The 18,056-nt window shown below is 33.5% G+C and overlaps 2 protein-coding genes across 4 annotated transcripts; one reads left to right on the top strand and one right to left on the bottom strand.

Moving 5' to 3' along the window:
* Positions 1 to 7,275: 7,275 nt before the first annotated feature.
* On the bottom strand, positions 7,276 to 10,190 carry LOC130614188 (uncharacterized). 2 transcript variants are annotated; one of them, XM_057435601.1, is made up of 3 exons: positions 10,094 to 10,190; positions 9,821 to 9,922; positions 7,276 to 7,890 (listed from the first exon to the last, which is right to left on the bottom strand). In XM_057435601.1, exons 2-3 carry the CDS (start codon positions 9,911 to 9,913, stop codon positions 7,432 to 7,434), a joined length of 552 nt encoding a protein of 183 aa, XP_057291584.1. In that variant the 5' UTR covers positions 9,914 to 9,922; positions 10,094 to 10,190; the 3' UTR covers positions 7,276 to 7,431. The 2 variants fall into 2 exon arrangements, with proteins under 2 accessions (XP_057291584.1, XP_057291583.1); XM_057435600.1 differs by having other exon boundaries at positions 10,002 to 10,128.
* A 3,125-nt stretch (positions 10,191 to 13,315) lies between these two features.
* Positions 13,316 to 17,741, top strand: LOC130614444 (low choriolytic enzyme-like). 2 transcript variants are annotated; one of them, XM_057435874.1, is made up of 9 exons: positions 13,316 to 14,097; positions 14,458 to 14,604; positions 14,892 to 15,015; positions 15,457 to 15,560; positions 16,016 to 16,087; positions 16,741 to 16,959; positions 17,184 to 17,228; positions 17,301 to 17,420; positions 17,578 to 17,741. In XM_057435874.1, exons 1-9 carry the CDS (start codon positions 13,965 to 13,967, stop codon positions 17,715 to 17,717), a joined length of 1,104 nt encoding a protein of 367 aa, XP_057291857.1. In that variant the 5' UTR covers positions 13,316 to 13,964; the 3' UTR covers positions 17,718 to 17,741. The 2 variants fall into 2 exon arrangements, with proteins under 2 accessions (XP_057291857.1, XP_057291858.1); XM_057435875.1 differs by having other exon boundaries at positions 13,319 to 14,067.
* Positions 17,742 to 18,056: the final 315 nt, after the last annotated feature.

Raw genomic sequence — 18,056 nt, 5'->3', positions numbered from 1 at the left:
AAACTTAATTTTTAGTAGTAGTTTTATATATATGCACATAGTCATTAGTCAACCCTGCACAATTTATTCAATTTTTATCTGTACGATATAAGCATGAATTAATTTTGCGTATGTAGATTTTTATACGCTTTGAAACAAAACTTTTTTTATAGTAAAGGGAGGCTAACTGTTCATTAGAAAAATATTTACTGTTATGTAATTTATATGCAAAATATTTTTATTTTTATCAAAATGCTAAATGTACAATCCGTCACTAAAATGTAAACAGAGCGGCAGTTCAAGGTTGGAAAAAATACATCAACTGGACATTACGCAATTCTTTTGCAGATGTGTTACTTCGCTAAACATGGCTTAAAATAAAAGATTATGGAAAATTTACAACTGGTTCCCTACAATTTGGTAAAAATGTGCTCACGTCAGCAGCAATTACCATGTTTGAAGACTTTGTATATATCAAAGCATTAGATTTCAGTAAAGTGACTGGAATGAACTCTAATATTTGGCACCTTGTATATGCATATTGCAGTATCTATTTAGCTAACTATTTTTCTGTTAAGAACAGTTTGCTGGACCTGCTTCATTTCTGACTCGTTTCAAGTTTATGTAAACAAGAGTATGCGATACTGCCTACTGTTTTTTATTGTAATTTGTATGACTGATATGCCTAATTTTTACACTTATTTAACTTTTGCACAGAAACAAAAGGTACTAGCCGAATAATATCATACATTGATCTCCACCTCTATCATTTTACGTACCCCTGTTGCTAAGTATCAAAAAATCCCAAATTTTATTCTATCGACAGGTCACGTTTATCGTTATTTAAAACTCTGTAAATCACCTCCCCCGTTAAAATGTAAGGTAGGCTACATCCTAAGAAAATATAAAGAAAGTTTTGAATATTGTTCCATTCTTCACAATAAAAGCAGCTTTTCAAGATTGGTCATATTTAGCAATATCAAGAAGAAGGCTTTAGAAAGAACGCGCTGCAGTAAAAAACGTAGATGTGAAGAAAAACGGAATTTCGGACCACAGCTACAGCAGTCATCAGTTCAATTGGGATGAGAAGAAAAAATTCGACATAGAATAATGGAACAACGGTTAGGAAGATAGAAGGCATCATCAAAAGTGTAGAACCTGACAGAAACATTAATAGTATCTCGTTTCAACTTCCCGAAATTTGGTTGCAGCCCTACAAAAGAAGTACTTGTTTTCATCTAGGTCCAGTAGTTAACAGCTTGACTTCTGTCTTGAAACAAAACTGTAGTTGGTAGTATCAAAAGGGTATGCGAAAAGCTTTTTCTCCCAATAGCCTTTCATTTGTTTTGAAAGAAATCTCATTAGCGTATTATGCTGCATCTAGCCACTGTCAAAAAAATATTCAAAATCAAATTTGTTTTTCCTTGTATCTCCACCTACATCGTTTAACGAATGCCCATAATGCTTTTAAAGTATCGAAAAGCCCCAAATTTTGTTCCATCAAAACACTTCTAATGAATGAAGTGCCTCAAATCAATTCTGTAGAGGAACCAAACCTTTATTTCATAACAACTGAGGACTGACAAGTCGAGTTTATCATTGTGTGAAACCACTTTATTAATTACATCCTGTTTTTAGTGCTTATGAAAATTTTTGCATTGTCTCCGTAATCATTATATCGTTAAATTTTCACACGGTGAGTAATGGATTTTAGGTGTTCTTAAGCTTATATGGGTTTGCTTGGCAGTACTCATGGTGTATTAAGAGATCCTCAACTTTGTAATTAGGCTGAGTCTTATACCTGAACAAGTACCGCGGATACTTAATCTTCGTGTCACGTAGTTGTTGCGCGCGGTTTTCGTGAAATAAATTTTATATCATCTTTAAAGATTTACGAACACAAATATGAAACCTTTACACGTGAGAATGTTTAGCGTGTCTGTTGCATTTTATTGTGCTCATGTATGTGTTTTTTTCTGTTATAGATGGGATATAAATCTATATCAGATTCTTTAGAAACTTACAAATCGGAATCATGTTATGTAACCCATTGCTACCTATTTTGGTACAAGGTGAACGTTGAATTAATCACAACGTAAAACCGTTGTAGACGCAATCAAGGGAGGAATAGAAGAAATGTTGACAATGCAATGGTATAACAGGGGGACTGGGGGAAACGAATATGAGAGATTAAGGTAATAAAGTACTAACAAAAAGGGTAATGAAGAAATAAATTCAAAATAAGAAAAACTATTTGTCTTGAAGAGTTTTAAAAAGGTCCTTTATCAAAATAATATGATCTTGCATCGATGCAAAATTTAATAAAATCTTCTTTCTTTCGAAATTTCACATGGAGTTCGTTATAGGTGTTGCCTGCCAAAAACTGAAACGGGTCCTTCTCCGCTGAAGCTAGGTCATGTTACTTTTGTTCAGTTGTTCTCATTTGTCTTCTTAACTTGTGTCGAGCAAGTTTAAAGTAGGGAGGAGCGTTGTTCCTTTATTACGTTTATGAACGAGTTTGGCTATTGATAGTTCAAAAACGTTATTTAATTGGTATCCATCCCAATCTCGTTACCACGTCCTCTTCTGGACGGTAGCGGCCAATAACAAAAAAAGCAGCAGCATTTTAGAGTATTTAGAATATTGAATACAACGATTACAGAATCGCTCTATTCAATATTGTGGAGCGTTCTTAAAACAATAGAACCGTAATCCATGTTTGACATGATCATACATTCTGATAAGCTTTTTCTTACACAAAAAGGAGCAAATCTTTTCAGTTTTTTAAGACGATAACGTAGCGAAACCTTGACTTATAATTTTATATTTTTATAAGGTTTATTTCACAGTGGTAACACGGTATAATTATCTTTATTCTTAAAACTATGGCACGTTTTTGCATTTGGAGAACAAAATATAATCTTGCTGAAGCAGTCGAAACACCATAAAATACATACCTAGTTATATTTATAAACGCTTTTTTTAACCCTATTCGGTCCGGGGTTTTTCGAACATATTATGACCGGGGGGGGGCGGATTCCGCCCCCCCCTCAATAACTTTTTATAGGATTGTTCAAATTGAATCAAACTTGGCACACTGATAGTACGTCATAAAAGGAACAAAATGGCGCCAAAAAAAAATTGCTTGCGTCAGCACATTTTCTGTGACGTCATCAAAAGCTTAAAAATTTTTAAAAATGCCACTATCTGCTTAAAATATAATTACTTTTGTTCTAGAGCGAATTTTTACATTCTGTTTGAAGTTTCTGAAAGCTAAATAAAAGTTTTTTAACATATCTTCCGGTTTTTACATGGATCGGATAAAAAATTGCCAAAAATTGCCCGTAAATCCGTTTTTTTCCGATTTTCGGGTAAAATCCGACAAAATCGGGAAATCGGATTAGTCACGTGTTCAAATTATTCAAAATGATTCTTCTTAATGAAACAAAGTTGTGTTGCAAGTTTCAAGTTCTAAGGATAATCCTAACAGGAGTTATTATATTTTCTCCATTATAAGGATTTCATAGAGATTTTTAGGGGTAGTTTCGAGTAATGGCCAATATCTAAGCCTCTGAAAGGTATGGGACCTGAAAAATTTACATGCAGGTGTCTAATAGATAAATGTTAAAACTCAGTAAGTATCATAGTCATATAACAAAGCAATCAGGAGTTATTAAAAAAAAACCGTCAGGGGGGGCGGAATCCGCCCCCCCCCGGACCGAATAGGGTTAAATCAGTAACTAGCTTTTCTTGATTCATACCAGCTGAAACTTTCCAGCTGCCTGAAAAAAGCATTAGCCGTAAAGGGTTAACAATCCGAAATATTTTAAGGGAAGAAATTGTTTGCGGAAGAAATGTTTTGGTGGTTAAAATATTTCACAAAAGTTTTTTTTGCAAAAAGTAAGGTCACTTAAAAACTGCAGAGGTACCCCCTGCACTCCTTCCCCCTGTTGGTTTTTTTAAATATTCTTTTTTTGCTATGCTGCATGGTTATTGATTTCCGTCTCCGCTACACGGGGCGGAATCCTCAAAATCGCCTGATGGAAGATAGAGAGACAGCGCAGAGCCCGGACGCTGCTAAGTTGGTCTCCAGGCTAAAACCTCGGAAAATTTCCATATTTTCGAAGGCCAATGAAAATGCTTCATTTTAATCTCTGTCAATTTAATGACCAATCTGAACAGAGATTGTTTACTCTTCGTGTGGCCAGAACTAAAAGTGCTTACATTTTGTTGACTCCTCTTGCTGGTCTCTGATGATTTGGTCGTAGTAGCTTTATTGATGTAGCTGGGGAGCTAAGTACTATTTTTAAAATTCGTGTATTTTATCAGACAAGAATTATTTTATATATAGTTAGCTGATGCAGCATGATTAGACGCTACCTATAGTATAATTAGGCGGTAAAAGCTTCTTTGTTTTCTTTACAGCTAACTGCGTCTTTTCTTGAAATCAGAATAGTATTGTTGTTTAATAATACGACATATATATACTGCAACTTTTTTGCACAATCGTTTCTTGTTCCTTTTATTGGTTTTAATTGAAAACAACTTTATGTTGATCTATATAAGTCTAGTTGGCTATGGGAAGATTGATATCTAAAAAAAGTGTGGAAATTTAGGAAAAAATATCTATTGTATAAATAATGAGCAGCGAATTATACCGTACACACAGTATATATAATTATTCTACATAGATAAATTGATGATATGATATTTTATATGGTTAGCCTCACAAATATCGAGGGATTCACCCCATCAATTATTTCCAGGAGGGACCATGGCTTAGATGGGAAGTCCTAGAGTATTTAATGCTCATTTTAAGCTACGCGGACAATTAGGGTCCGCGCTCTACCAGACAACTCCCTGCAACATCCAACAGCCTCCCCTATTTCCCCCATATGACGTGGGTTAACCAGGGGCTATGGTAGCATTCACTCGCCCTTATTGAATTGAGGGAAGCGAAGCCAATTCTCCCGCACAATTGCCAGAATTGCCAGAACCACTAAGCTATGGTACCATTGAAAACGCTCAACTATTCTGTTAATGGCTAATTATCTGTTCTCCTTGAGTGCGTAATATGCTTGAAGATCTTTCCTGGACTCACCAAAGTATCACAAAATATTTTTTTAAAGACTTGATTTTTAAAAACTCACGAAAAAGACCATCGATTTATTAAATCCCGCAAATTTGTTGTGTGTTTACCCTTTTTTCAACTTGTTGAATTCAATTTGTCAATATGAAATTCGGAAGTTAGATATGTTCAGAAGGTAGATATGTTCAAATTTTTGGATTTGTCAAAAAAAACAATGACCAATCAGTTTCCTCAAAATGAAAAGAAATGCAGCTAATCAGGCTCTTCAAATTCAAATTTAAGAATTCAAATTTAAAAAGGATATCAAACGATCAAATTCAATAAATAGATTTCAACAAAATAAATCACAAAAAAAAATATGTTACTTGCTTAACAAAAATATCAAAAGCCAGCTTGATTATATTTATATACATATATTTATATATATAATACCTTGTGCATCACATGGCATGGATTTGTAACTTTTTAATGAATTCCCTTTTCAAATCAAAGAAGCAAAGAAAGGTTTAAGAGACAATAATAAAACTTTTTTTTCTTTTTTCTTATTTTTAAAATGTACATTCTTTTTCAGATCAGCTGTTATTAAACCATGCACCATCAGCATTTTCAAAGAATCGTTAACAAGAGAGTAAATTCCGAAGGCCTAAATACTGAAATATTTAAATGCTGATATATATTTATTGCTGAATTAACAATGAACTACTTCTTTTATTCGAATCGTCAAGTTGATACATAACAAGATTTGTATTCTGAAATTTCCAGAATTTTCCTGATCAGTTTTAAAAATATCCAGTTAAAGTTTTAACTGTTATTTTAGAATAATTCATATAGCTATGTAAAATTTTTATTTTTTAATTTATTGAGTTGTATTTTAACATTGCAGGTTAGTTACAAAAACAATTGAGAATTGGGATTTAGTGATTTGTTTACCCCATAATTCTCCGTTTTCAAGATCCACTTTAAATTCAAAATTTTTCAGGTTAATGACGGAATTCTTCAAGCCCCTGGGCTTCTTTTATAATTACTGAATTTTTATATTTATCGATTAGACACCTGCATGCAAAATTGTCTATTACAGGAAACTACACTTATAAAAATCTATATAAAATTCTTATAATCAGGAAAACATGATATCTTTTGTTAGGATTATCTTTAGAACGCTTACTTACTGTAACATTTTAACTTTTATCTTGTAAAAAATATACACTCTGATGATGTCTACCGGAATGTGTAGACGAATATATAGTTTTTAAAGAAAATCGTTTTACATCCCTCTGATTTTCACAATGATTAAGCTTCTGGTCATTTTATTTATAAATTTTATTTTGATGTCAGAACCTTTAACAAGATTGTGAAAATTCATTTTTGAACTGAAGTAATTGAATTTTAACCCTGCTGGTGCGGGTCCCGTATGTATACGAAATAGTCATTGGCCTTTTACAAGCCCGCCCTGCGCCGTCGCAAGTAATTTCAACAAACTCAGATCTAGTAGGAAGACCAAAACACTGCCTTTTAAAAGGAAAACCGGCGTCTGAAAGCGCGCTTTAGTGACATGTCAATAATTCGTTTAAAATTCTCTCCACAAATTTTTCTAAGTCCGGGTTGATTGTCAAGTTACGGGCCATCAATGCAGCGCAAGATCACCCGCACACATTTTTGTGTCATCGTCAATCTACTTAGCATGCGCACAATACATTTGCGACACATCTAATGCTTGCAATCTTCTCTTTTGATAAACTAAAGTGAACAGCCGAGTGAGTTGCCTGGGAGTCCAGGGGTGCAGAGACTGAGCATCTAGTTCGTTTTTGTTCTTGAGTTATGGTCAATCGAATAAAATTGGGTTTTTCGACAAACGGACCGAATGTTGTTTAGAGAAGTGGCTGCAATAATTTTATTTATATATACTATCGTCATCATAATATACAAAAGAACAAAAAAAATTAAAAATTGCCCTACAGTATTTCTTTCGATTTAACATTCCTGTGCTAACAGCCTCAACCTGTGCGTAACCTTATAAGGAGAGGGACTGTTATTCTAAAAGACATATGGCGATCTTCAGAGTGTATCCACTGACTTTTTACTATACTCTCTCTTTTCTTCAATTTTAGACCTGACAACAAGTTCAAGAAAAAAGAGACACTTTACGATTTCACTACGCTTAATACCATAGTCAGAAATCACATAATGTTTTTTGAGTAAAGACAATATTTAAGTTGAAAGTCTACTTATGAATACTTAAAAATCCGTTTATCTACAATACCATCGTAACAAAAAATAATATGGTGTTATAGAGAAAGGCTCAGATCAACCTTTATTATTTGTGAGAGACTTTTTATTCGGCCCCCATCAGCGAGAAAGTTATTTTAGTACCTTGTACTTGCTGAAGACGTTTTATAAGGGCGTCTGCTTCGAGAATAATTCTTATTGTACGCTTTCTGTGCACGGAAGTCCTCATGGCGTTCTCTTCTTGTAAAATATTTCATATATTGCTTCTTAGTCGGCTCTTTACTGGCATGAAAACGCTCATAGCGCCTTGCAGAAGACTTTTTATAGCACCCTTCACTTGCACGGAACTTTTGATAGCGCCCTCTTCTTGTGGAAGGTTTCTTGTAGCGCTCTTCAGATTTTTTATCAATCTTTCCATATCCCAAATATTTCTTGTTTTGTCTTCTGTCTTTATAAAACTGCTTTCCCTTTCGCATTGAACGTTTAAATTTGATATTCTTCAGTTTTATCAGAAAAATCTCTTTAATGTATTTCCAAGGATAAATTCCTAATCCTGGTTGTTGTTGAGATAATCTAATTTCGCTTTTTGTTGAAATCTGAAACACAGAAGACGAGAATTGGGTAATCGAATGGAAGAATTCTTTTATTTTTCTCGCATCGGCAACTTTGATATTATTTACATTGACGTAAAAACATGTCAAAACATTATGGTAATTCAGGCTCTGAAATCTCTACATCTCTGAACACAACATAGTGAAAAGAAGAGAGTAATTTCTAAGTTAATAACCACAAACCATTGAGAACACCGTTTCTATGTAAGTAACATGCATTCCAAACTTGTCAATGTGCACAATGTTCACAGCAGACTTCGGATGTTAGATTATTTGGTTAATTTGATAAAGTTAAACAGTACTGATTTTGCTGACCTCAGCACGCCCTAATTCCTCAATACTTCGGACCCTCCTGGCCTTCGAGGGGATCGTTGCTTAAGGTTGAAATAAACCGCAGCTGGCGCAATTTGACATTAATTACTCATATTTAAAGTTAAGAAAAAAAAAACGCAAAATAATTTAGTATCAGTAGTTTAATTTAGTATTTTGTTAAAATCGCGAAATCGAAAAAATTTATTCCAGTATTCCAGAATTACTTAAAAATAGTCACGAGAGTCAATTAGAGCGGCGATTTTGGTACTGCGAAAATTTCTTCCCGCCAAAAGTTTCTTTCTGGCGAAAGTTTCTTCCCTGAAGTATAAAGGTGTAGCTATGATTGAAAGGGTTTAAGCCTAAAATGGGACTAAAAATTAATTAGTATTTTTTTACCCATGCGATATAAAAAGAAAGTAAAAGCGATATCATGCTACAAAATTTATCCATAGAAATATTTTCTATCTAAACAACCCTTAATCTCCAAAATGTCGAAGTTTCACGTTGAAAAATATTTTGTGAGTCATCGCCATTTAAAATGGCTGCTGATGTAACAACGTTAAATGCTGCAAATTTTATTATAGTGTGAATTCGCTTCATAGTAAAGTGTTATTTTAATAAAAAAAAATTAGAGTTTGAGCGTATCTGTTTGACCCAGTGGAGCAATATATTTACAATTTAAAAAGAGTGTGTTGAATGTTGCAAGCTGCTCTTTTCTTGCCAAAGATTGATGTACAATTTACACGCATTTTTAGAAACACCTGTCTACTTTTTAATTTTTAAAAAAATAGAATCAACAATCTCTTCTTGTGATGTTTTGTTATGGAAATCTAAGGTGGAGCAGGCAACATGGGGTACCATTATGAATCGAGCACGTGTCGTTGTATTGTTCTTTTTCCGGAGGGTTGTAAGACGTAATCTTTGATATATTGTTGAAACAAAGGACAGGCGTGAGATAAAGTTCAGTTGTAATTATTTGCACTTATATTTGAAATTATTAGAGATTGAAACACATGAATATAAAATTAATGTAATGAGATATTTCTAGAAGATAATAAAAAAATAGCTAAGCAATTATAGCCCGTGTAATAATAAGTTACACCATATCTTATGAACTTTAAAACATATCTGAAAATGTCCCAACACAACAAAAACTGTCAGAAGATTTTTGCTGTTGTTCTTAAAAACATCAGGTCTAGATTTTGTTTCATCAATGAAACCTGTTCTTTGTGATCTAGGGGCTATTTGATGAGAAGAAGATATTTATAAAAAGAACAGAAAATTGTTAGAGAATTAGTAAACCTTTCCCTTTAAAGCAAAATCTTTTTTTTCCTGGAAAGCAAAAAAAACATTTAGTATTACCTTTTTCGCGATTTGAAACCTCAATTTTAGCATCCACCAATAAAAGAAAGCTACTTTTTACCTCCTCTTTCTCGCCTTTGTATACCCCGTTTCAAGCAAAACAACAAAGAAAAACACACTTGACAGGCGACCATACTTTAGAATTTTTTTTGTTAAGACTATATAGGACTCTATAATCTATAATAACAAACAAAACTAATTTCCCGCAAGTAAAAAATGTAAGTATATAGTCATATCTTACCGCTTTCTTTCCGCCATGAGGGATTCCACCAAAATATATACTAGATACGTGAGAAACCAACCAAAACAATACGGTTAGTTGTGAGATATCCATTCTTTAGAGCTAAAAAAAATAAACAAATTTTAAGATATTTAAGTATATTGAAAAGTATGATTTATATATTTAAATAAGCATAATGTACGTTTTGGAATGAGTCTAAATTTCTTTTGTAACGTTCGTAGTAGGTTCCTCTCTTCTCATAAGCTGTAGCTATTTGGTCTTCTATTTACTCACATTAAGCACGTGTTCTTTCTCCCAGGATAAGCCGGCTGTAACTTTTACTCGATATCCCAGCGTCATTTCTACCTATTTGATTTAGCTGTTTAAAAGCAAAATCATTTCTTTTGCAACAGGTGGAGAAATGTGGATATGAATTAAAAAATCATGATCCCTCCGGCGTTAATTTTTCAAACAACGGATCTATTTGAACGAAAATGAAAACAACAAAAGCACGTGGTAAAACGTAAATCCGTTTCGTGGCTATCATTTTTAATTTTGAGTATTGGCCATTTCAAAAATATTGTGATAAATGATAAAAACAAATCCTTTTTTAGTTTTCTTTGAAGTTTCCGTCACCTTGTTAACAACACTAACAGAAATGTTGCACAATCTATCCTTTCAGTGGAGTATTTAAGAAGTCAGTTACATGTACCCGAAGTGAACTTGCGTGGGTGTGAGATTTCTAGCCAAAGTGAAAAGTTTGCCAAAGTGAAGCGAATTTCACTTCGTGTAGTAGAATTCGGTTACACTTATGCAAAGTAGAAACTCGCGCGGGCGTGAGATTTCTAGCCAAAGTGAAAAGTTTGCCAAAGTGAAGCGAATTTCACTTCGTGTAGTAGAATTCGGTTACACTTATGCAAAGTAGAATTCAAGTCGGCGTTGATTTTTTTTTTGCCCAAGTAGACTTACTTCAGTCTCCTATGAAATCTTTTTCGGTGAATACATGTTCAGAAACGAGCAAAGTGTAATTTTACGTTCGCGTGAGAATAGCAGAATTTTTTGTGTAATCACAATTCTTTTTTACTTCGGGTAAAGCCTTTAACAGAATTACGTCTATATAGCCAAAGTGAAACTTTGGCTATATAGACGGCTAATAATTTTCTTCGGCATATCTTTTATACTTTATTTATGAAATTCTTCGTGGGTTTGTCCCATAAGATGGTGCGTGAAATTTAGAATTGTAACACAACATTGTGTGCAAACCATACGACTACAAATTTTTTATAAAAACATTGATTTTTTGTTTCAACATAAGTATTCCTACCTAGCCCTTATCCCGTCGAAAATTCACAGAAATTCGCACGTCGCAGCTATCGCTTATGTTGTTTTTATCTTGATTAGCACAACCTGCTTGGCCGAGAAACAAAATACGACTACTGTTATAGAGACTTTTGGGTAAAAATTATCCCGATATGTTCTTAGCGCATTTCAGATTATAAGATATGAAAATGCAAACTGGAATAAAAAATATTCGTAATGTGTTGTTGTTTCCCTAAGGTGTTGTTGTTTCAGCAGCCTCGTTTTACTGACAACCATTCAACTAGATTCTTTGGGGGGGTATTCAAATGAAATTGAGAAAAGACATTTCGCATCAATGATAGGATACATGTTTATATAAGTTAACAAAGAATGAAAAAACAAACGTTCATAATCATGTAAGCTATATTTAATGATGAGAATATTTTTAGGATATACCTAACTTTTTTTGTAGTATATTCTTATTCTTGGAAAAATACTTGTATTTTCGGGCTTCGAAACATGACATATAAATTCATGATAATAGAACTTCTTCTGATCATATCTTTTATCGTTGGTATCATATTTAAGGATGTTTTAAGGGACTTTATTTGCACGCATGTCGCGAATTTTTCTTAATTTCGTGCTAATTAGTTTTCACGAAAATTAATTTCCTCTAAGTTGGCTGTTGTTCACTTCATGCTTTTGTATCACGTTCTTGGATTGTAAAATCCGATAAAATCTCTTCAATCAGATACTTACGTGATGCACCTGAGATGACTAACCGAAAACTTCAGACACACAGAATAATGGTGATAAATGTCACGTGTGTTTATCGTTTATGAGTGAGACCTTAATTGAGCAAAAACCTTTCGATAAACTGATAAGGAGGTGCACTAACTGGATACACATATCTTTATAAGTCTTGAACAGAGTGATAGAAACATGCAGGAAAATAATTTCTGATTTAAAGGGTTTTTCTTGTCTGATGGGAATGGAGTATCGCTTCATCAAAATAATTCTAGAAAATGCGACATGGGACCTAGTACTGAATTTTTCTAACTCAGTTCTCATGGTTTTAACTAACATTTTGACTCAAAGAGATGCAGGTATGAAGTTCTGAAATACTCTTGTTTTACGAAAAGCACTTTTTCTAAACCTTCTTTGCCTGTACAATAAGTAACAACCTTAACAGAAAAAAAATTGGCGCGGATTTCATTTTATGTTCATCTGCAATGAAGGAATTGGTAAATTCAATTTTCAGTTTAATGTACATTTAAGTTTGTGTATAACCGTATACCTCAAGATTAGATTTTATTTGGCATTATCAGATTTTTATTTCTTTGATGAACTGTTTTTTTTAGATCCCAAAACATTTCAAAGCTAGAAATTTAAAGTACAATTTTTTGGTTCAATTAAGGCCATGTGGTTATGTGGTTTGTTTCTATAAATTTTATTAAAGATCCCATTTTAGCTACGAAAGTCGTGCAAGCACAGCAATCGCTCAATTAGACAACCGCCTAAGATATCAATCCTATTCTCATGCTGAGCGCTAAGCAGAAAGGATAGATTCACACTTTTATAATCTCAGGCATGATTTGCCGGTGTTTGAATCTAAGCCTCCCGCACTAGATGCGAACGCTCTACCATAAGGCTATCAGTCGGTATCCAATCCATCGAATTCGCCTTGTGACGGATTTCCACTTCATTCTTTTGGTCGCACGACTAAGCGAATTGTTCAAGTGAACAGCACGAATGTTGTTTCCACTTTCAAACTTTTCGCGCCACAAGTTTCAAACTAGTGGTGAGACTGGTAGTTCGAGTTATCTTGGAATAATGGTCTTGACAAATCGACAATGACAAATTCTTGTTTTAATGAGAAGGCAATTGACGAGAGTGAGTTAAAGGGTTAACATCACTTGTTAGTAAATGAAATGCGATCTGTTTTCGCGCCCTTGTCTAGCATTTTAAAATAAAAGAAGGATTTGATTGGCTGAATTTATTTTCATTTACATGCTGGTAAATAATATTCAATTGATAGTTCGATTAGTAGAACTACTGTGACCGGCCGCACCAATCAAGCGTAGGCTACTCGCAAAAAATTCTCCTAAGCTGGTTTACAAAGAACAAAAACTATATCGCAGAGGATTGTTTTTTTGTATAATTACTTAATGAGGATATCATAGTACGCGACAGTACGACAAAATTAAGTCCAAAATTTAATTAATTGGTTGCCATGGCAAAACATAGGCACAATATGGCATTTTGCTGCTCGACGCTAAATCAAATAACTGAACAACATGCGCTATTTGAAACGCCTCTTTGGTCGCATATGTTTCTCAAGGGTCACGTGTAGTGACTGAGTGAAACGCATTTTCGCAAGGCTGATTTTTCCTCCAGACAACTGATGCGTTATTTCTTGGACGAAAGAAAGGCTAAAACGGGGCGAAACTGGACAAAATAAATGACTTGAAATACTCCAAAAGCGTTTAATATGAAATCGATTGATAAAAAATAGTTATTAAAGGAAGCGAGGAAATAGCAGCATTTTTTTCACTATCAGACACTATAGTCTCGTATTCATAAACCCTTGCGCTATCAGACTGCGTCGTTGACAGAGAAATTTTATTAATCATTGTTTTATTAAGTTAACAAAACCGATTCCATGTGTTTCTTGCCAGCTGATTATACGCGGATTGTTGAAGCCAAAACTTTAAAAATTTCGTTACAAGCTCAAACAAAAGGTGTGAAGTTTCTTTTGACTCTCATGATAAGCTGGTTAAACATGTATCGAATTTTGTTATAAACATAATTGGATGACTTTCTCTATTCTATAATGCTATCTTTATGAGGTTATAGGTAGATTACTATGTTGAATTTCAAAGACTCATTAACCATGGCTCAGGTAGTTGTGTTCCTCATCCTCGTCCTGTCTAGTGTTGTGAAGTCAAGTTGGATAAAACAAATGGAAGGTGAGCGTATCCATTCAAGTTATATAAAGAGTAAGAAAAGCTTTTTTTAGATAGCTTTTATCGACATATTCAACTCATGATGTTTTTTGATAATTGATTTCACAACTTCTAAGGTATAGATAAAATATTTCTGTAGTGTAATTCCAGCATTATGAAGAAAAAGCTTTAAGACTTTACTTAATCATGTCACTTCGCACAAAATTGGCTATAAAAATATGCTAATTCTTCATTGTGATAAAACGCTTAAAAAGACATTTCTTAATCAGTTGTTAACTTCTGATGAAGGCGTTGTCATAAGAAGCACTAAGATGGAATGGAAAACACAAATAGAAGCGCTGTTTCAAGAAACTACAAAATAGCTTGATTAATGTTAATTCTTTTACATTGTAGATCCAGCTCTATTTGAAGGGGATATGGTTTTAACTCCATCACAGCTGCAACAAGTAAAAGAAGGCACTTTCACATTTTCTTCAGTCACGTCAAAAAACAGATTGTGGCCTAATGGTATCATCCCTTACACCATTTCATCTGAGCTGAGTATGTGTTTATACATTCTTGATTGATGTATCAATATCAAAGGACCTACCTATTTGATTGACAACAACTGCATTGGTATTTTCAAATTCCTCCGCTTGTAAAGTAATGTATTCTAAAAAAATTTTGATATGTTTTAAGGTAAAACATAAGCTTACGTCAATAAAATATTATTGTTGCCAGGAAACTTTTTTCAGAGACCACATTTGTTCCTAGAACAATATAATTTATGCTGATCCATATCCTATACTAAGGTGAATATTATGAACTAAATATAATTTTTTTTCTAGAGAGAGAACAAAAAGCAATGAAAGAACTTAATGAAGCTATCAAACAGTATCATACTTATACATGTTTGAGATTCAAAAGAAGAACAACTGAGAAAGGATATATTGAGTTTTATAAAGGTGGAGGGTAGGAAATATATTTATTTATTTTTATTTATTTTCGTTATTAATATTTTGCCGGAAAGCTAATATCTAAACTAAACTGATTTGTGTGAACGAAACATGGATGAGGAAATATTTTATTACCGTACATAATAACTAACAGAATTGATATACAAAAAATTCAGACAGTGATAATAAGTTTATTGGGAATTTTGGAAGAAAACTGAACAGATTTTAGAAACAGATAAGGTAAGTGTTTTTTACTTAGTTAGCATGGAGACTACATGGCAACCTTAACCAGCGTTGCAAAATTGGCTCGTTCTGAATTATTGGCAACAGCTTACATTTTTTTATTGATATCCCAAAAATAAGTTGATAATGATGGTCCTCTTACTGTATTATTGACATGAAATTTTTAATTCGTATTCTAAAAACAAATTCATAAAAAGGTCTATTTCTTTTCTAGCTGTTCCTCTCCTGTTGGTTATGGTGGTGGAAGAAATTGGGTGTCTTTAGGACAATGGTGTTGGTGGAGAGCTACAATCATGCATGAAATAGGACATAGTATAGGTACGGATTGCGTTTGCAAACAACTGTTTAAGTTTCCTGTGTTAACGTTTTAAAAAATAACTTGATATGACAGCTTACTATTTTGTCAAGGATGTTTTTTGGCCTTAACCATGTCAGCTAAATTTTTCAACAAAAAATTTGGAGTGACGAATAATAAGCATTTTTAAATTTTGATACTCAGTGATTAAGAAAAATGAAAACATTGCAAGGAACAACGCTCAAAATTTGCGAAAGTTAAGTTTGGAAAGACTTATTCCGTTAAGGTGAAGGTTAATTTTTATTGTGTGACAACATGATAATATCCCCATTTATCTAAATTGACCCAAGTTATTTTGTCACCTTGAAATTTCGTCGCCAATGGCTTTTTTTTTCACAAAAAGCTTGGCGAAGTAAGGCAACTAATTGCATCTTTTCGTGTGAGATAGTTGTTCAAACCATCAGCAATGAACTTTTAGGATTTGTCCATGAACAAACTCGACCGGACAGAAACAAATACGTAAAAATACTCTTTGAAAATATCATCAAAGGTAGGTTTATGTTAAATCATATTCGTTTGTAACTTCAGATAAAATTGTGTAGGAAAAGTTAAGCGTAAAAATGCAATGTACTTTCTAGAAGAAAAGGTAATATTAACATTTCGTTACGTGTATACAGTCGAGTCTCTAAGTAGCACACACGTTTGGTGCAATTACTTTTTGTACGCTAAGTAGAGCTCATTTTCCACTTCAGTTTGACAGGAAACGCGTTTTTAGAAGGCTTGGCTTGAGAACTAGTTAATTCATCAGGAAATTAGCTTAACATAGGGGCAGAGAAAATGTAGTAATCGGATAGTAAAAGCAATTAAGTGCGGTGCTAATGCAACAAGTGACATAAAATATAATTTTTGAAAGTAAAAAATTTCTGTTTCTTCCTTGTCCGCTAATAAGAGAGATTTATGCAACGAAAAATGTTCGCTAATTGTTTCTGTTATTAAAAAATCTTTTAACGCTTTCAACGGTGCAATCACGTTATGTCTGTTAATTAGAGGTTCCCGCTTTTTTGTAGTGTATGCTAAATAAAGAGTCGACTGTATTTAGTTTCAAGTAGTTATTCTGAAAACGACATGCAAATTATATCTGCTTCTGCTTTCCAAACAAAGTGGATTATTTGTTTGCTCTGGGCCGACCTGTTATATTTTTAGGTTTTGAGCACAACTTTAAAACGCGCAGTTCGACTGAAATAAGTTCTAAAGGCATGCCCTATGATTACCGTTCAATGATGCATTACTCTTGGAACGCGTTTGGCAAAGAACAAAAGATGACCATTCAAACACTGGATCCGTCGAAACAACACGAGATTGGTCAAGATGAAGGGTTTTCTCATATTGATATTCAAAAAATTAACAATCTTTATGGATGCAGTAAGTGGATATATCGTCAACCGTAGAATTAAAACAATAACATTGGCTTTTCAGTCAACATTCTACTATTCAAAAATATCGCGGAGTCAGTCAAAATCCTTTTTTAATTTTACACTGAAGTTTTGGATAAAAAATTTAAAATGCATGTTCCCATTGCCAATTATAAAAAAGCCAATTTAGAATTTTATAAAGCATAATTTCTTTCTTCTTTCTTTTGGTTTTAGCTGGTGTATATCCTACTTTGCCACCTTATGTACCGCCACCAAAAGGTATGTACACACTAAGTTCTTTCTGTTTTCTTTCAAATGACCAACATTTATGTTTTGGATATTTTTTTAAAGGGTGCTTCAATAGCGGTGCCTCTTGCACCGGGGATGCAAATAGTGGTCATTGCACGAATCGAGTGTACAGAGATTACATGAGAAAAAGTTGCAGAAAAGCTTGTGGTTTGTGTGGCCATGGTAAGTAATTATTTCTCTACACAACAAGTTACAAATTCACAAATTATTTTTGGATACAGTATTAAGCTTATTTAGTATGCTGAATGAAATTTAACTTCTTTGCGAAGGCTCAGTGCAAATATCGCTTTTTAAGCCGTAACAGAGTGTATTTATCTAGGTATAACAGCCCCTCCACCAGGTTGTGAAGACATTCTTGGAAACTGTGAACAACTGGGTCAGGCAAAATGCAAAGACAAAAATCCACTGTGGGCTAACTTAATGAAAGAGAAATGCAAATTGTTTTGTAACTTCTGTTAGAAATAATACATTTGTTGCAAAGAACTTAATCGTTGTTTTCACGCCTGTGCATATTCCGGTCCTCAGATTTTAGCCCTTCTCACATATACCGGGTACTGTTATTTCGTTTATTCTTAGCGCAATTCAGCAATTCGGCTACCGGTTTGAACAAAATACATCCGTATAAGTATGTCCACTTAAAAAGACATTTTAAAAATTATTTTATGTAAGAACCAGTTTGTTGTTAATAATTTCATTACAAAGACTGCAAATAAAACGCTTTAAATGAAACAGACAACAATAACAATGTTTAATTGACCGTGACTTTGCCTGTATATTAATTTATGATGAATCGATTAC

The sequence above is a fragment of the Hydractinia symbiolongicarpus genome, chromosome 11 (assembly GCF_029227915.1).
Source record: "Hydractinia symbiolongicarpus strain clone_291-10 chromosome 11, HSymV2.1, whole genome shotgun sequence".
In the NCBI taxonomy this organism is placed as follows: domain Eukaryota; kingdom Metazoa; phylum Cnidaria; class Hydrozoa; order Anthoathecata; family Hydractiniidae; genus Hydractinia; species Hydractinia symbiolongicarpus.
The sequence above is the reverse complement of the archived record's forward strand: the minus strand, read 5'-3'. Positions and strand labels throughout refer to the sequence as shown.